We start from the raw sequence: 15,335 nt of genomic DNA on the forward strand, positions 1-15,335 counted from the left end.
TAATACAGCTATGTGATATCTGGAGATGCAGATGGGAAACTAAACATCTGGGACTGGAAGACAACAAAACTCTACAGTAGGTTAAAAGCACATGACAAAGTCTGTATCGGTGCAGTGTGGCATCCACACGAAACATCCAAAGTCATCACGTGCGGCTGGGATGGGCTGATTAAACTATGGGACTAAAGAGGATGCTACAGAGACCAAGAGATGCAAGCCCTGCATACATCTGAGATTAGGGTGCATTCTGCTGTAAGGATGGGTAGACATTGTAATACTGCAGTTCTCTGCTCTCTTGTATATATGCACTAAACAGCAGGAAATTCAGAAGACTCAAGTGAAAGGATCTAGTTCTAAATATGGCATCTGGGAGTGAGAAGCTAAGCTGAGGTCACCTGAAGCATGCCGAATCATGTGCCAGTTTGTCTTGCCTCTGCTTGTGCAAAACACTCTTGTAAAATAAAATAATTTTAAGAAAAGCTATTTTTGTGGTTCTGGCTGTCAGAGAGTTTAAAGAGAAAACTAGCAGTTCTGTAACTTTCTTCCTAAGAAGAAATCTTTGGTACCTACTGCAATAGAGCTGGAAAAGATAAGCACAAATCCACTTGCTAAGATTTGCTAATTCACACTAGAAATGAAGAATTAATTGAAGCTAGCAGTTGTCAGATGAACTCTATCAACTGAAGATGCCATTCATAGTCTTAGTTTCTGTCTGTAGAATCATGAGGATACTCACTTTCACTTTTGCAAGTAGTCTTCATTTTCAGGGTTTTCCTCGTAATGGTTGTGTGCTGTATTGTTTTTTTGTCTTCCCATATGCTATTATGTTCCAACAAGCATGACATATTAAAAAAAAAGTGAATGTCTGTTTTTCTGTTTGGAATAGTTTGTATTATAAGCCCCAATAAGGTTTTGACAATTTAATGTATATACATGTCACACTGTTTTCTCTTTAAAGAACTTATTTTTAATAAATCTTTTTATAAAAACTCTGCTTATCTTTATTCAATTTTTATGTCTTGCAGTGCCCATATAAAATATTTTCTATCATTTGGTATTTTAGTGTGCAGTTGTTTCAATGTTCAGATAAATTCATTCTCTCATAGTGTTCATTTAAAACTAAGGCAATTTGGCAGCAGGAGAAAAAAAAACCTTTTGATTCCCTGTCTGCTCTCTTTTTTTTGGGCACATAAAAATAAATGCATGTAGCAAATTTTATCCCATGGATCAGTATTTAATTACAATTTTGAATTATACTATATTGTTTACTGTAAATCAAATTCATTAGAAAGGCTAGCAAAGGAGTAATTGCCTTAATTGACACCAGGATGGAAGCTGAGACAGAGAATCCCACATGGTCGAGGTGGAAGGATATGGTTGGTTGTTTTGTGGATTTTGGATTGTTTGACTGGATGCAAGAAATTCTGGTCTTTCAAAGAGTGAGTTACACAAGTTAGCCCTTGTGAGTGAACAGGAAGCTTAAGCATTTTTAGGCCAACTCTGTAATGCTGAGCTCAAGAGTCATTCCACTCTCAGTCCATGCTGTTGTGTAACGGCACTGAGTTTACACATTCCTGGTTACTTTCCCATCCCAGCAGCCTTGTATGCCTGAAAAACTCCACGCTTTCTCAAGCACCATCCTGGTGGTAACTTGTTCCAGCCTTGTTCCCATGCAAGTACTGACATAAAAAGCAGTAGAGCCTGGAGAGAGAGGAAAGAGCAGGTCCAGCATGTCCTGTGGGCTGATCCTCTGTTGGGAGAGAAAAGGCTGTTCCTCCTTCTCTGCTCTTCAACATGTGGGTGAGAAAGGGCTGCTGCTGTCTTGCAGAGGATGAATTTCTGATGTGCTTTTCAGAGGGAAGGTTTGATTCCTGAGCTGGGAGTTGAACTCTGGTGTGTGTTGTGTGCCAGGTGCTGCTTCAAGAGAAAGTGGGGTGGAGAAATTTGGAAGGGATTTTCTCCTTCAAATACATTTCCCAAATGGATATGTGGTGGTGTGCCCTGTTAACTGTTTATATGTACAGGGAAATAAGGAGGAGAAGAGGAATAGAGCTGATACAAAATCTTCCTACAGGAACATATACTGGCTTTCACATCAGAAACACCTTTCACAAATGCTTAAAACCATTTAAATCATAATATACGAAATGCTTGGTTGTGTTGTTGGTACTGTGTTTTCCCATGTGTCACCTACCATACTGAGCTTTAGATACATACTTGTAAAATAGTATATGCAAAATATGAAAATAAGTGTATAAACTCTTGTATACTGGGTGTTGTCTTTGGAGGGAAAAAAAAGTTTCAAACAATTCTGCTGGAGTTGATGAATTGGGATGAAATGTTTGCAGCAAGCTCAGAATCAAAATTACCCTAGAAACTTTTAGATAAAATCCTTTGCCCCTCACAGTTAGTCACCACATTAATCGTTTGTGGAATTTCTCACATCTGCATTGAAGCCTGCAGGGGGATTTTCACGAGGATAATTCCCTCTTGTTGCAAACTGCAAAGCTCATGTTGTCAGCTAGTTTGCTGTGCAAAGGATAGATGTGTGTGAGTGAGGTGCGAGTCCAGACTTGCTTTTCCAGCAGCCACCTGGGAGGAGTTTCCTTTCTGGGCTAATCAAATCAGATCATGTCCTTCTCTTCCCAATTTCATGTTTGACCAGCAATTAGTCTATTACAGAGGTTGGTCAGAGCAAGTCTAGGCTGAGCCCTCTGTGCTGGACTTTGCCTGTGAGTAGACAGATCCAGGGAAAAGTCAGCATTGGGAGAAAAGGGAAGAGTGCATTTCAATATCCCCAGTTAATATTCCTCAGATATTAGTGGAGGGTGCTTAGTGATTCAAGCTGAAGGGACATCTTGGGAAGGCTGGAAGCAAGTGTATGGCACTGCCAGGAAGGAACACAACAAAGATGGACTGCAGGGCTGCCATCACAGCATCGTTATTTTGTTCCCCTTGATCGTGCACCTGCAGATTTCAGAAATGACATGTCAATATGTTGCTGCTTTTATTAATACTGATTGCTTTTATAGCAAAGTTTTGCAGGTCAATCAACTGTCTCCATTGTTCTTGGAGTTCTGTCTGGGAAAATTGATAGTTCCTTTGACCTTTTGCCAGCTTTTTTTTGGACTTTTTTCATATGCAAGAGGGGGAAATAGCCCACATAGCCTCGTGCATCTTGCTGGTGAGGAGGCTGGCTGTCTTGAAGCAGATGGTCTTGGCATCTGTCTTGCTCAGAGTTTATAATTGTCCCCAGTAAGATGGGGCTGCTCAGTCTTTGCCCTCATTACAAAGAACAAACATCAGAATTACTGTGCATCTAGAAAAGTCCAAGATTGTCTTATAAAAATCCGATTTTTAGCAGCAGGCAGATGTTCAGTATGCTGTTTCATGCTGTGGTGTAACACTGTGGTGTAACGCTGTTTAACGCTTTAACAGCTGATTTAAACAAGGAGCCTTGCAGCTCTGGCAGCCCAGTAACATGATGTACTTTCCTTCTTTCTACCAGTTGGTTATTACAAAATCCTGCTCCCATTTGCTAGGAAGGCTCCATATGACAAGCAGCCTGCACAAGGGGGAACACGCGGAGAGCGGAGGAGGGAGGGGAGTTTTGCTTGGAAGACTTTATAAACAGTCTAACCTATACACCAGAAAAAATAGCTTGCCAGGAAGGTTGTTCCTCTGGAGACTACTTAAGGGACTTGTTACTGTAGGTTGACTTAACTAGCATACACTCAAAATTTTAAGCCTCATATTTTGCAGTAAAATATGTCTTTGCTGTTAGGCTTGCTGATAAGCAAAACAGACACCATGGCTGTCTTGCAGCACTCAGAGCAAACTACTTGTGGCAGGGTTATGTTTACAGAAGCTGCTTGCAGAATTTAAAACTTTCAGAAACAAGCTGCAGTAACCTTCAGCGGGCCATGGACCTGTAAATTGACCAGGCACACTGGAAGTTTGTCCTCAGACCTGTTTGTTATCTTTTATGACAGAAGATTTAAAATGTGTTAAATGCACTGAGCCTTTCTGAGCCTCTTTTTGCCCTGCTGTGCTTCACGCCACTGGGGGACTGCTCAAATGAAACATTGCTGCATCGGTCAATGGAGTAAGAGGTTCTCATTAGACTTTGGGGGTTTTTTTGTTAATCTGGAAGATGTCAAGGCTAACTGAGCCTTCTTCTCTGGTTTGGGAAAGGAAGACAGCAACACAAATCCTCTGGGGAGTCATTTCAGTAATAGGAACTTTATGGGGCTTCAAGACCACTGACAGTTACCCAGACATAGTTCTGGGAGCTGCAAATCTTTCCCATTCTCCCAGCATAATTGCCCCTTTGGTGTCTTGCTCCTATTCCCCAGCTAAACTCTTTAATTGTGCAATAAGTCTTCCTCTTTTTTTGGTGGAGTTTAAACTCTTGCAAAATGATATTAAGATGAAAAAAAACAAAAAAAAAAAAAAGAAAAATGCCCTGTCCTGGAAGAGTTGTAACAATTTCACCTTGCACTTTAGCTTGCTTCAGGCTGATTTCTCCAAGCACCCCCAGGCCTTTGCTCAGAGCTGTTGCTCATATTTTGCTTTGGCATCCCCATACAGTCCTGCTCTTACAGCTCCTCCTCATGTACCCTCTCAAACAATAATCCCTTCCAATATTCCCTGGAGATAAAAAGGAAACTCAGACTCTGAAATCATTGTCAGGCCAGACATCTACAGGAGAAAGACAGAAGGCCCATTCCCTGGTTTCCAAATCCTTGCTGAATTTTGTCAGAAGAGCTTCCCTGCTGCAAGCTCCTTTCTCTGCCCTGATGCTGATGCTTTGGCATCAGCTGCTGAGGCAGCAGGACAAGTGGGTTTTGTTTGCTTTTTGTCATTATTCCTCCAATATTAAACAAGTGGAATAACATTATGGAATATTTCTTTGGATCCTGGATTCTCCTGTTTCTTGGAGCAATTTTTCTTTCATAAAGAAGAAATTGCAAGTCACTTCAGGGCCTCTCCTACCTGGTGGATCAGTTTGAGAGGTCAGCCTGGGGTTGTCTGGTGCAGTCCTACTCCCTGTGTCTTGGCTGCTCCTGGCTGGCATCAGTGGAGACACACCACTGGAGAGACACAGGTTCTCTAAAGGCACAGCTGCTGCTGCTGCTGCCTCAGAGGTCTGACACCAGTCAGGGACTTGTCTCCTCCTCCCCGCAAGGGCAGGGGCACCCTGGGTGGTGGCTCCACTCGATATCTGCAGGTGGATGCAAGGGTGGGATTCACATTGTTTGTGATTCATTCAGAAATGGAATTTCAAATATAGAGGGGGGGAAATACCAGGTAAGATGCTGAAGCATCTTCATTACTTGCAGAAGTTCTGTACTGTGTGTACCACTGCACTTTCCTTCAGAAAACTGCTTAAACTCAAAGATCTATGTTGATAATCCACCAAAAAGAATAGGGACATGGCACTGATGGTATTCACATTTGAGTCATCCCTTCCAGGCAGTGCAAAGTGGGCTCCTGCTCTCCCTGTGCAAGGTGCTGCCTATTGGGATAAGGGATGTAACATGGGCTGTCTCTGCAAAGGTCTCCTGAAGCAGGTAAAACTCTTTACATGGGGTCAAACTGCACCGTGAACAGAGACTTCTATTTAAGGGCAGAGATCCATTCATTCCTGCAGGTGGTTCCCTTCAAGAGCCAAGCTTGCTCTGCAGATGCTGCCCCTGAAAGCCAGTGGAGGGGGGACAGGTTTAAATATGTCTCTGAATGTAGGTCAACTCTGAACTTCCACTGCCACTAAACCAGGTCTCTACTGACTGCGATTAAATGTCACATTGTGTTAACAAGCAGGAAAAAATCAAGAGTTATTTCCTACTGAATAACCCTGAGCATCCTGTCAAGGACAAGGGAGCAGCTAATGAAGCTCATGAAACAAAAGTTTGTAATGAACCAGATGGTGTCAGCTGTTGAATTATTCACCAGAGAGAATGAGTGCCATTTCTTCAGGTGTGCTACTGGGTGATATGTCTTCTTGGCATCTGCCAAGGAAGGCCAGGCATATGTTCCCTTTACGCTTTCTTTGTTCTTTCGCAGAGGTGCTCGAAGAACAACCTTTCACAAGTCACAATGGGATCAAAGCCTGGGGCCAGAAGTACATGCAATAAATGACAGGTTTTGGAGTGCAGCAGGAGGTCAGACCTTTGTTTAGGCAAATTTTGGAACCTCCAAGGAAGCCAATGTGACATTCAGAAAGGGCCCAGTTTTCCTGGAGGAGTGTATTAGTGCTCTAACAAATTCCCCTCTGTGCTGCCATGGACATGCCATGTTGCAGTATCAGCTGGGATAGTTTGAGGGACTTCACATCTGTTGCTTCTCTTCATTTTCACCAAATTATTGACAGCACCTGTAGGTTCTGATTCACAAATGTGAGTGATTTATAAATCACTGCGAGCCTGTCTGAAAGAGAAATGCCCTCACCCCCCACAAAAGGATTTGTGTATGTAGAATTGCCCTTACCCCTGTGAGGATCCCCTTTAGACCAACCTGAAACATCTCTGATGGAGTTGTCCAGCTGATGCAATAATGGCTCCACATCAGGGACAGAACCTGTCATTGTGTCTTTGTTAGGTGGGGTTGGCACCGGCTGTGGCCACCATGAGTAGCCTGAGGATTGGGCAGGAAGGAGGCGCCTGGGCTGGAAGCAATGGACTGGCTGCTCTGGAGAGCTGATACATGAGCCTGCAGGGAGTGTGGGGAGATGCCCAGGGCACCTGGGGACAGCAGGCCAGGAGAATGGGAGAACAGCAGAGCTGGGCAATACCTGTAATGGTGATGCTGAGCAGATCTGGGGCTGAGTCTGACTTCCTCCATGGTCATGAAGTTCCCAGACTCCAGGCTGTGGCTATAAGAGCAGAATGCCCTGTCCACACTGGTTTTAATGGTGCTCTGTGTGCCTAATCCTTGGAGAAGGGGGAAGCTGTGGTGATTTCTGTGCAGGTGTGACCTGGGAAGAGTTGTGGAGTGCAACACTGGCATGTGGTTAGTGCATGGAGATGATCTCTGAGTAGGTCAGGGGCAATTGTGCCCGAGTATTGCAGCGGGTAGACACAGACCCCGCACAACATCCCTCAGCCTGTCCACTGCAGCAGTCAGCCAGCACTGGCTTGTGTCCCTGGGCACGTACCCGGCAGCTCAGTCATTAGGAGACAGGAATGAATTAATTTGAAGGTCTGTCCCTTAGGTAAAAGAGGTCAGTAAAAGAGAAGGGGTAAGGGCATAAAAGCAAGACCTCAGAAAGGAAAGCTGTAACTCTACTCTAAGAGATGTGAAGTAGAAAAGCAGAGAGTGCATTAAATAAGCACTGTTCATTTTCTCCTATAACATCACATAACTACCTCCAGAATGATAAATAGCTTTTATCTACCCTGTATTAGAGATAAGGTTTTCTTTAAAATTACCATAGTTATTGGAATCTTTTTTACCAAATATATATTTGCTGTATCCTGAAGTGTTTCTGACACTACCTGGCAGTCCCAGTCAAGAGATTACCTCAGGGTTTATTAAACTCCCTAACTAACCAAAGAACCGAGATTGACCTCTACTCCACTTCTGTAATTTGCATATCACCATATTACTTCAGGGAAATAAATGATGGAAGATGTGCTTCTGTTTTGAGTTTTAATATCTGAGAGAGGTCATGTAATTTATTTTTTAACCTCTATCTATTGGTTTCTTAAACAAATGATAATAAGCTACTAGGCTACTTACTCTAAGACTAATTAGGAGGAAAAACCTGCACAGTGCTAGAACCCATATTTTTATGCTTCATTAATAAATCAAGACTTGCAGCTGGACTTTTGCCACCCCGTTATTTGAAAAACAGGACTTGAGCCATTCTGCGGTGCAGTGAGCGTGGCCGTTCCAACATGCCAGATATTAGTTTAGGAAACCCTGGCAGCCTCTTGCATTTTGATGAATCTCCTCTGTTAAACAGCTTCAGTACTTAATGTATGAGGGTTGCAGCAAGGCTGGCTGTCACAAAGAAGGCATTTCTTACTCATTTTTCAGAGGCTGTGGATCTCTTGGATTGGGCTTTACCTGGTTCAGGGATGGCAATAGGTAGCTCAGCCCTGAGGAAAGTGCTTTGCCCAGCATCTTGGATATGGGGAATTCAACACATCTGTATCTGATCATCTTGGTTTTGATGCAGAGCTGAGGATATGGTGGGCACACCTGGGTGTCTGCAAAGCCCTGGGCCAGGTGGGATGTGCAGGAGCAGAAACAGGAGCTACTTTTATAGAATCATAGAATACCTCAAGTTGGAAAAGACCTAATAAGGATCATCAAGACCAACTCGCTGCTCCTCATGGAACCTAAAACTAAACCAGGTTAGTAAAAGAGTTATGCAGAGATTGCCTGAACTCTGACAGGCTTGGTGCCATTAGCACTTCCCTGGGAAGCCTGTTCCAGTGACGGACCACCTTCTCGGTAAAGAACCTTTTCCCCATAACCCATCTGAACTTCCCCTGACACACTTTCATTCCATTTTTTCATGTCCTGACAATGGTCAATGAAGAGAGGAGATCAGCATCTCCCCCTCCACCACTTCCCTTGATGAAGCTGTAGACTTGGAGAAGTCAGAAACCAAAGGCAGTTAAAAAGTCCACATACCAAAGACATGAAAATGACATCTTGTATTTTAATGAAAAGTTTAATATCAAAATTCATCTAAAGATAAGAAAAAATCCAACCTGATATATAATTTTTAACTCCCCCCATTCCTTAGCTCTTTGGGGAATGTCAAAGGCTCCCAGGGGCACTGCAGACAATCCACATTCCAGCAGAGCCTCAGCACAGCTGCAGTCCAGGGCACCAGCTTGGGCTGCCACCTCTGCCAGCGTCAGTGCAGATCCAGGGTCTAGCCTCCTTGTGCCAGGGAGAGACAAGGTGGTGAGGCACAGCACTGGAAAAGGCACCAGGAAATATTCAACTAAACCCCAAAACAAACAAAAACACCAGGCTGCACTTTCATCTCTTATATATCTCACTAGATCAAAAACCAATTGCTGCAGCCATTGCATGAATAATTTCAACCAAGTTGTTCTTTGAGCAGATGAACTAGAGAAGCCCTGTCTTCTGTGGCTGAAGGCTCTTGTGGGTGAGGAAGGAGAGCTCTGGCAGCAGTTTATCCAGCAGCTGAGTGTCTCTGTCCCACCATCTCCCGTGTCAGAAGCATTGAAGTCACTTTCTGCAGCTTGACTAGCTTAAAAAAACTGTCAGGGCATTCAGAAGCTGCTCAAAGAAATAGGTAGGAATTTAGTTGGGTGGTGATTTCTGCCTCTGCCAAATTCTCTGAAATTTGCCAGTGGGTTCAAGAACATACTGTTCTTGCCTCATGTTTGTTCCATAGGAAACAAGGCCGAAGTAAAAAAGGTGCAAATCAAAGATGATCACTTTACAGAGAAGTAACAGTTGACACTTTCTTAAAAAGACACCTCATCACCAAGGGCTGGTCCATCTCAGCCAGCAGAGCTTCCCAGAGGGATGCCCTCCTTGCTGGCATGCTCAGGCATGGGGCAGCCTGGAAAAGCCATGCTCTTAGCTCCCCCAGAAAAACCTTTACAGAAACCTCTGTCCTCTGGGACAATGTACCCTCTGGCAAATACATTGCTATACAAATCTGCACCATGTATCTTCTCCTAGTGCCAGTTCTTTTGACAACATATAAATATAAAAGCCAGTTCATTTTGTTAGCAGTCACTGTGTGCATATTTAGCAACTTTAGCCAGTGACACCAAAATCCTCTTCAACAACGCTACGGGGCCAGATGGTTCGCAATCACACATCATAAATATCTGTCTGCTATTTCCATCTTGTATTTACCCAGCTCAGTGTGTAAGAGCTACTGGCATTGAAGGCTTCCTTTTTCAGAAACATCTGTGGTTTTGATAAGTCTTTGTAGGTATGGAAAAGCCTGAAGTCCTTCAGCTCCAGCTCTCGGAGCAGACTGTACCAGTACCGCACCACGGTGCTGTCATTGCCACTGACCTCAAAGCCAGGCCAGTGGATGTGCACCTCAAAGACCAGCTGTCCTATCTGCTCAACAACATCTTCCAGGATTAGGTTTTCCAAAATCTTCCACTCGGCGCTCTCCACGTCTGCCTTGAGGACATCAATCTGCAACAAAAGCACCATTACTATGTGAAAACGAGGAACTTTGCAGTTACAATAACATTTGAGGCCAGGGTTGGCCATTTTTCAATACACAGATATTAATTTGGTATTAAATTTGGTATTAAAAAAAATAAATCAAAAAGTCTCAGAGGACTAACACAGGACTAACTTGACTGTTCACAGCCCTTTTCCTCCTGCCTCCAATTCGTGGTGGAAAAGCTGCATATTCCAGGCACCTCCTATAACTAAAGCATGTTACTGGTTCCTTCACAATTCTTGGGTGGTATCACAGCTATGAAAAAAATAAACAGAACCAAACAACAGACCCAAACCCACTAACAGTGATTGCCTGCACCATAGCTGAGTAGGGTGCTCATGAGCCATATGCTACATGTATCATGCAGTGCAAGAGAAGACCAAAGCAAAAAATGAACGCTGTGGACAGCTCAAGTGATCAGCTGGCCTTGGCCAAGCTGCTGGCTGAAGTTTTTGCAGGCATCGCTACAGATGCTGAGAGAGGACGACCAAAACAAAGGATAACTCTGCAAAGAGTCTTCAAGATTTTAAGGGCAGCGCCTCCAAAGGAAAAGGCATAGCAGAAAAGAAGAAGTGAAAGTGTTTGAAAGGAATAACAGATCTAACAGATAAGTGCTGCTTTCTAGTTTTAGACCATGATTTAATTTTGTAGTGAGATATTCAGCAATCCAGCTTCTCACAGCCCAACACAACTGGGAGTTGACTTTGTTTGGAGATTAGCTGGGGAGGGGAGCTGGTGCTTTAACATAAAAAGAGTATTTCATCACCATTTCACACCTGGTAGAAAACAGTGACTACAGTGCAGCAGTGGCCACAAGCTGCAGAGCTCAGCTTGTTTTCCAGAGCCCAGCAGCGGAAAGTCCTACACTGTGAGAGCAGGGTTTGCCTGTGCCAGTTCTACCTGAGCTGATGCTTCTGCCCATCTGCTCAGACTCAAGATGGGTTTGAAGTGAAAAACTGAAGACTTTATTTAGTCAAGAATTCCTGAAACAAAAAAGGGTAAAAAAAAAAGAAAAACCCCCAAAAATCAAACCAAGGGAAAAAAAAAGCAAAAACCAACAAAACCCCAAAACCCAACAAAACCCCCAGATTCTCTCTGGCAGTCTACCTTAACCATTTGGGGCAGTATCAAAAAAGGCACCTGTACAGGTATAGGAGAGAGATTTGGGCAGGTAATGTAAAAGCACTTCCAAGGCAACTGTTCTCCTAAGCTGCCCCATCCCAGGGCAGCCAGCTGGTGTCATGCATGCCATGCCCCATCTGTGGAGTTCACAGACCCCTCTGCCCTGGCCCAGCACAGCTCTGGTTGTATATCTCCAGTACAACATGTGCTTTGCATGGGCCATGGCCAAGAAACCACAGGGCCATGGCAAGGGTTGGCCATATCCACCTTCTCTTGTTCCATGGAGGGCTGAGTGGAGATGCCAGGGGCTGAGGAGCTCACAGCCACCTCAGCCCTCCTCAGGAGCTTTTCCCTTAGCACTATGGATTGGCATGGCATTGCAAGAATCTGTAGATTCCGAGGACACTTGCCTATTCTGTTCTCCATCTGTAAAACAAGGGTGTTAATCAGTGAATAGGAGTTGAGCACGTGAAGGGCTGTGAGATTTGGGTGGAAGAAGCTGTAAAACAGCTGGAAACAAAACACCACATTTTCTGAGCAGGACTTGAATGAGGTCCATGGTCACAGAGCGAATCATAATAAGCCAAGCCACTGCTTGTCTGCTCATTAAGAGGGCATTGTGCCTCCTTCACTCTGTAGGAGGCAGGGGGCCAGTGGAAAATGACTGAGGGATTGTGGAATTAAAGCCCATATTGTGGTATGTGTGCATGGGGAGCAGAAATGAAGGTTGCATAGACAACCTTGCTCTGGTATTTCCTAACTTGCCTCTCTAACAAAGAGCCTGTCAGTCTGTCCATCCGCGGGTCAGTGAAACAGTTGAACACAGCGCTCCTTTGGGTTCAAGGGGAAGCTGAATTTAAATGATGCAGCTCATGACATTTCAGCTGGTGGGTGAGATCACTTGTTTTCCTTCATACATTTAAATTGGTAATTTATTTTGCAATTACCAAGTCGTATCTCTACCTGTAATGCAGTTTTGCAGGCAGTTGGTTCCACACAGATGCAATTGCCAAAAGACCACACTGCCGCACTTAAGAAACCACAGATTTTTATCTCTGGGAGACTTACGTAACTTTGAAAGCAGACAAATTATTCAAAACCCTTTTTTTTTTTCCTTGCGGGGAGGGAGTGGAAGGATAGGGGAAGAAATGTTTCTAGGCATTTGCGTTTGTTTTCCCATGATCTTACTTTATGGCATCACTAGGACATCTTTTTCCCATGGTAATGTTTTCAGTCCTTCAGGTTTGTTTGTTTTTCTCTTGTGACACTAACTGCTGCTCTGGCTGCTCAGCAGGCACTCTGCATGCTCTGTGTTGTATTTGCAAAACTGATCTGAAAAGTGGCTGGTAACCAGTGTTTCAGTAGGAGAAAATGAGTTACCACAATAACAGCTTGAACACATAATGAAATGACCAGAAAAGAAACACGAGGCTAGTGGAGATGTGCCGCAAACACAAACCAGAGGGTCTTTGTTGCTCTTAGTGCCCTGCACTGCTAAGAAATCTGGACGGAGGAAGGTACCTGTCTCAACCCATCAACTTTCGTGACTGCCTGCCAAGCAAGGTGTCCTTCCTGGCCCAGAGTCTCCAGTGCATGCCATGGATAGTGTAAAATGAATGGCAGAATAGCTCTCTTTAGGCATATCTGAGCAAATTACAAGCAACCTGCTAACACCAAATGCAAGTTTTGTGATGATTAGACAGCTCAGGAGATATTTACCACTGGTGATAAGCAGCGCACTATCGGTAAGAAATGCACTACCACCTTCCTGTTGCCTTGATCCAAAGTGCCAGTGAAAGGATAAGTGGGCAAATCTATAAATTCAGAGCTCTAATTCACCCAGGAGCACACTGCTGTGAATAAATCCTGGAGGGTAAAGATCTACAGTGCCTGAAGGTAAAGTATGGCAGTGAGTTTCAAGCACTCACAAAGGCTGGTTCCTCTTATCTTCTACAAATCCTCTTATCCTCCATAAATTAACTAGGTTATCACAGAAAAGTAAAAAATGTGGATTTTAGAATATTTTCTCAGTTTGGCTCCCTTGAAAAAGCACTGCAGCATTGTACCACTTACACTTGGAGGAAAAAAAAAAGGTGAGGGGCCATGCTTATGCACAACCAGGCATATAAAACAGCTGAAAAATTGTATTTTACTTAGTGAAGGTCAACATATACTGTATGAAGGCTCATTTCTTCTTTTTAGGGTAATAACTTTTTACAAGTATGCATCATTTCCTAAAGCAGAGATCTGAGCTCTGTTCACCTTGACCGCTTCTGAAATGCCAGGGTTAAGGGGGATTTCAGGCTCTGTGCTGCCTGTGGGCATCATTTAAAGCTCCCCATGGAGAAGAGTCAATTGAGAGTGAGTAGCTGGAGGAAGCAATTTAGCAGTATTACTTCCAGCATGAGCTCAGCATGTGGAAGTGGAAGCCAGGAAAGGCAAAACCAGCAAATGCAAGTTAGGTACAGAGGATCCCTCCAGTTCTGTGGGAGCAGGTCTGCAGTGTAAGCTTGGGAGGAGGGAGAGAAGAGCTGACTACAGCTTTCAGGCACAGGGACAGAACTCAGAGCCACCCCAGCCTCCTGAACTGCAGGGCTGCTCCCACAGTGTGAGAGAAAGATATTCCTCTGCTCTGGCTCCCTGTGATACCAGGCTGCCGTTTTGATATCAGCTGCTCAGCAAGAAAAGGTCTGCTGGCTTGTGCACCAGACTTTTTTCCCCCTCTCTCCCTAAGTACAGTTCTCTATTCTCAGAAAACGAAATTCTAGAAAAAGTTGTTTAATTTACATTTTGATAGCATGTCTTTGCAGGTAACAGCAGGTGCTTGGGTGTGTTTTGTTTAACTGTAACTTCCCTCTTATCCTTTTCCCATGTGCAGATTTTCAGCATAATACTTCCCTCATTTTCTTTCCTCTCAAAATGCATCCACAGCCCGTCCTCACCAGCAGGAGATGGCTTGGATGTAAAGTCCCTTTCATTCCCAGTGAAGGCTGTAATTGATGGCAGCCAGGATGCCACATAACCTAATAGCAAATTATGCTCCCAGCAGCTTGTGGCTGTCTCTTCCCATGCTCCCTGCAAGCAGTGGGAGGGGGAAATGTCCTGCCTCTCTCTGAGCCATCTGCTGGGGAGACCAGGACTGCTGGGGGCCTGGCCAGAGCAACACGGGTGCTGAAATCAGGAGAAAAGTCAATCACCACTGAGCAGTGATGTACAGCTCCAACCGGCAGCACTTCTCTTCCAAATTACTTCCCTTCCTTCCTGCTCACATTTACACCTCTCTTGGTGGTCTGTACAGCCAGTTTCAAATTGGCTCTGGAACAAATGTGTCATTTGAGATTATACATTCTCAGTGTGACAGATCGGGCACATCTTCAAGAATCTGCTTAAGGCATCAAAGTCACAAACTGATTTGTGCAGTTGGGTGCTTACAGGGCCTTTGGTCTTTTTTTACAGTAAAGGGCCCCTGCCCAGTTGAAGTTACTCATATAATATACACATCACTGAAACAGAAAACCTGCAGTGAGTGCAGGCAAGCTTTGTACCTCTGCTCTCACCACTGATTCTCCACAGCCTCACAAGTGACAGTCCTGGTCAATACAGGTCCTTTCAGTTCTGGCGATGTATTTCCATGAACCCATTACACAGCAGGAGCAGGATATTAAGTAATACCATGTTTACCTCTTAAATCAGAGAAAATGTTTCAAAATATATTTTAAAAACTTCACTTTCTCACAGCAAATTATCAGTACAGCAACAGCTTGCCACATGCAGTAATGGCCCCAGACAAATGCACCCATCCAGAAAGCCCACCCAGCACATGCAGGAGGCATCAATCTCAGCTGCGTGCTCAGGAGCACTGTGAGCACTTTGCCCATGCTCTCCCATGGGGGACTGTTCTAGGAAAGATCACTGCTGGCACCCCAATTGTTTCCTCCCACAGCCTCAGAGCCCTGGCACTTTAACTCCCCAGCTCTTCCCTTGGTCTCTCATGCCAAGACATTTCCCATATACTCTCCCCATCTGGAAG

At 44.3% G+C, this 15,335-nt stretch overlaps 2 protein-coding genes across 3 annotated transcripts in view; one reads left to right on the forward strand and one right to left on the reverse strand.

The window, feature by feature from the left end:
- Nucleotides 1–989, forward strand: part of CDC40 (cell division cycle 40) — a 37,790-nt gene extending 36,801 nt beyond the window's left edge. The window contains exon 15 of the mRNA XM_002194411.7: nt 9–989. Within this exon, the coding sequence (XP_002194447.1) occupies nt 9–186 (178 nt within the window). The 3' untranslated portion in view covers nt 187–989. The remainder of the gene's footprint in view (nt 1–8) is intronic.
- Nucleotides 990–8,651: 7,662 nt separating this feature from the next.
- The window catches only part of METTL24 (methyltransferase like 24), a 45,977-nt gene continuing 39,293 nt past the window's right edge, over nt 8,652–15,335 (reverse strand). For both annotated transcript variants that reach the window (XM_030267739.4, XM_072926777.1), the window contains exon 5: nt 8,652–10,149. In XM_030267739.4, coding sequence (XP_030123599.4) covers nt 9,835–10,149 — 315 coding nt within the window. In that variant the 3' untranslated portion in view covers nt 8,652–9,834. The remainder of the gene's footprint in view (nt 10,150–15,335) is intronic.

Source organism: Taeniopygia guttata, chromosome 3 (genome assembly GCF_048771995.1).
Source record: "Taeniopygia guttata chromosome 3, bTaeGut7.mat, whole genome shotgun sequence".
Lineage (NCBI taxonomy): Eukaryota > Metazoa > Chordata > Aves > Passeriformes > Estrildidae > Taeniopygia > Taeniopygia guttata.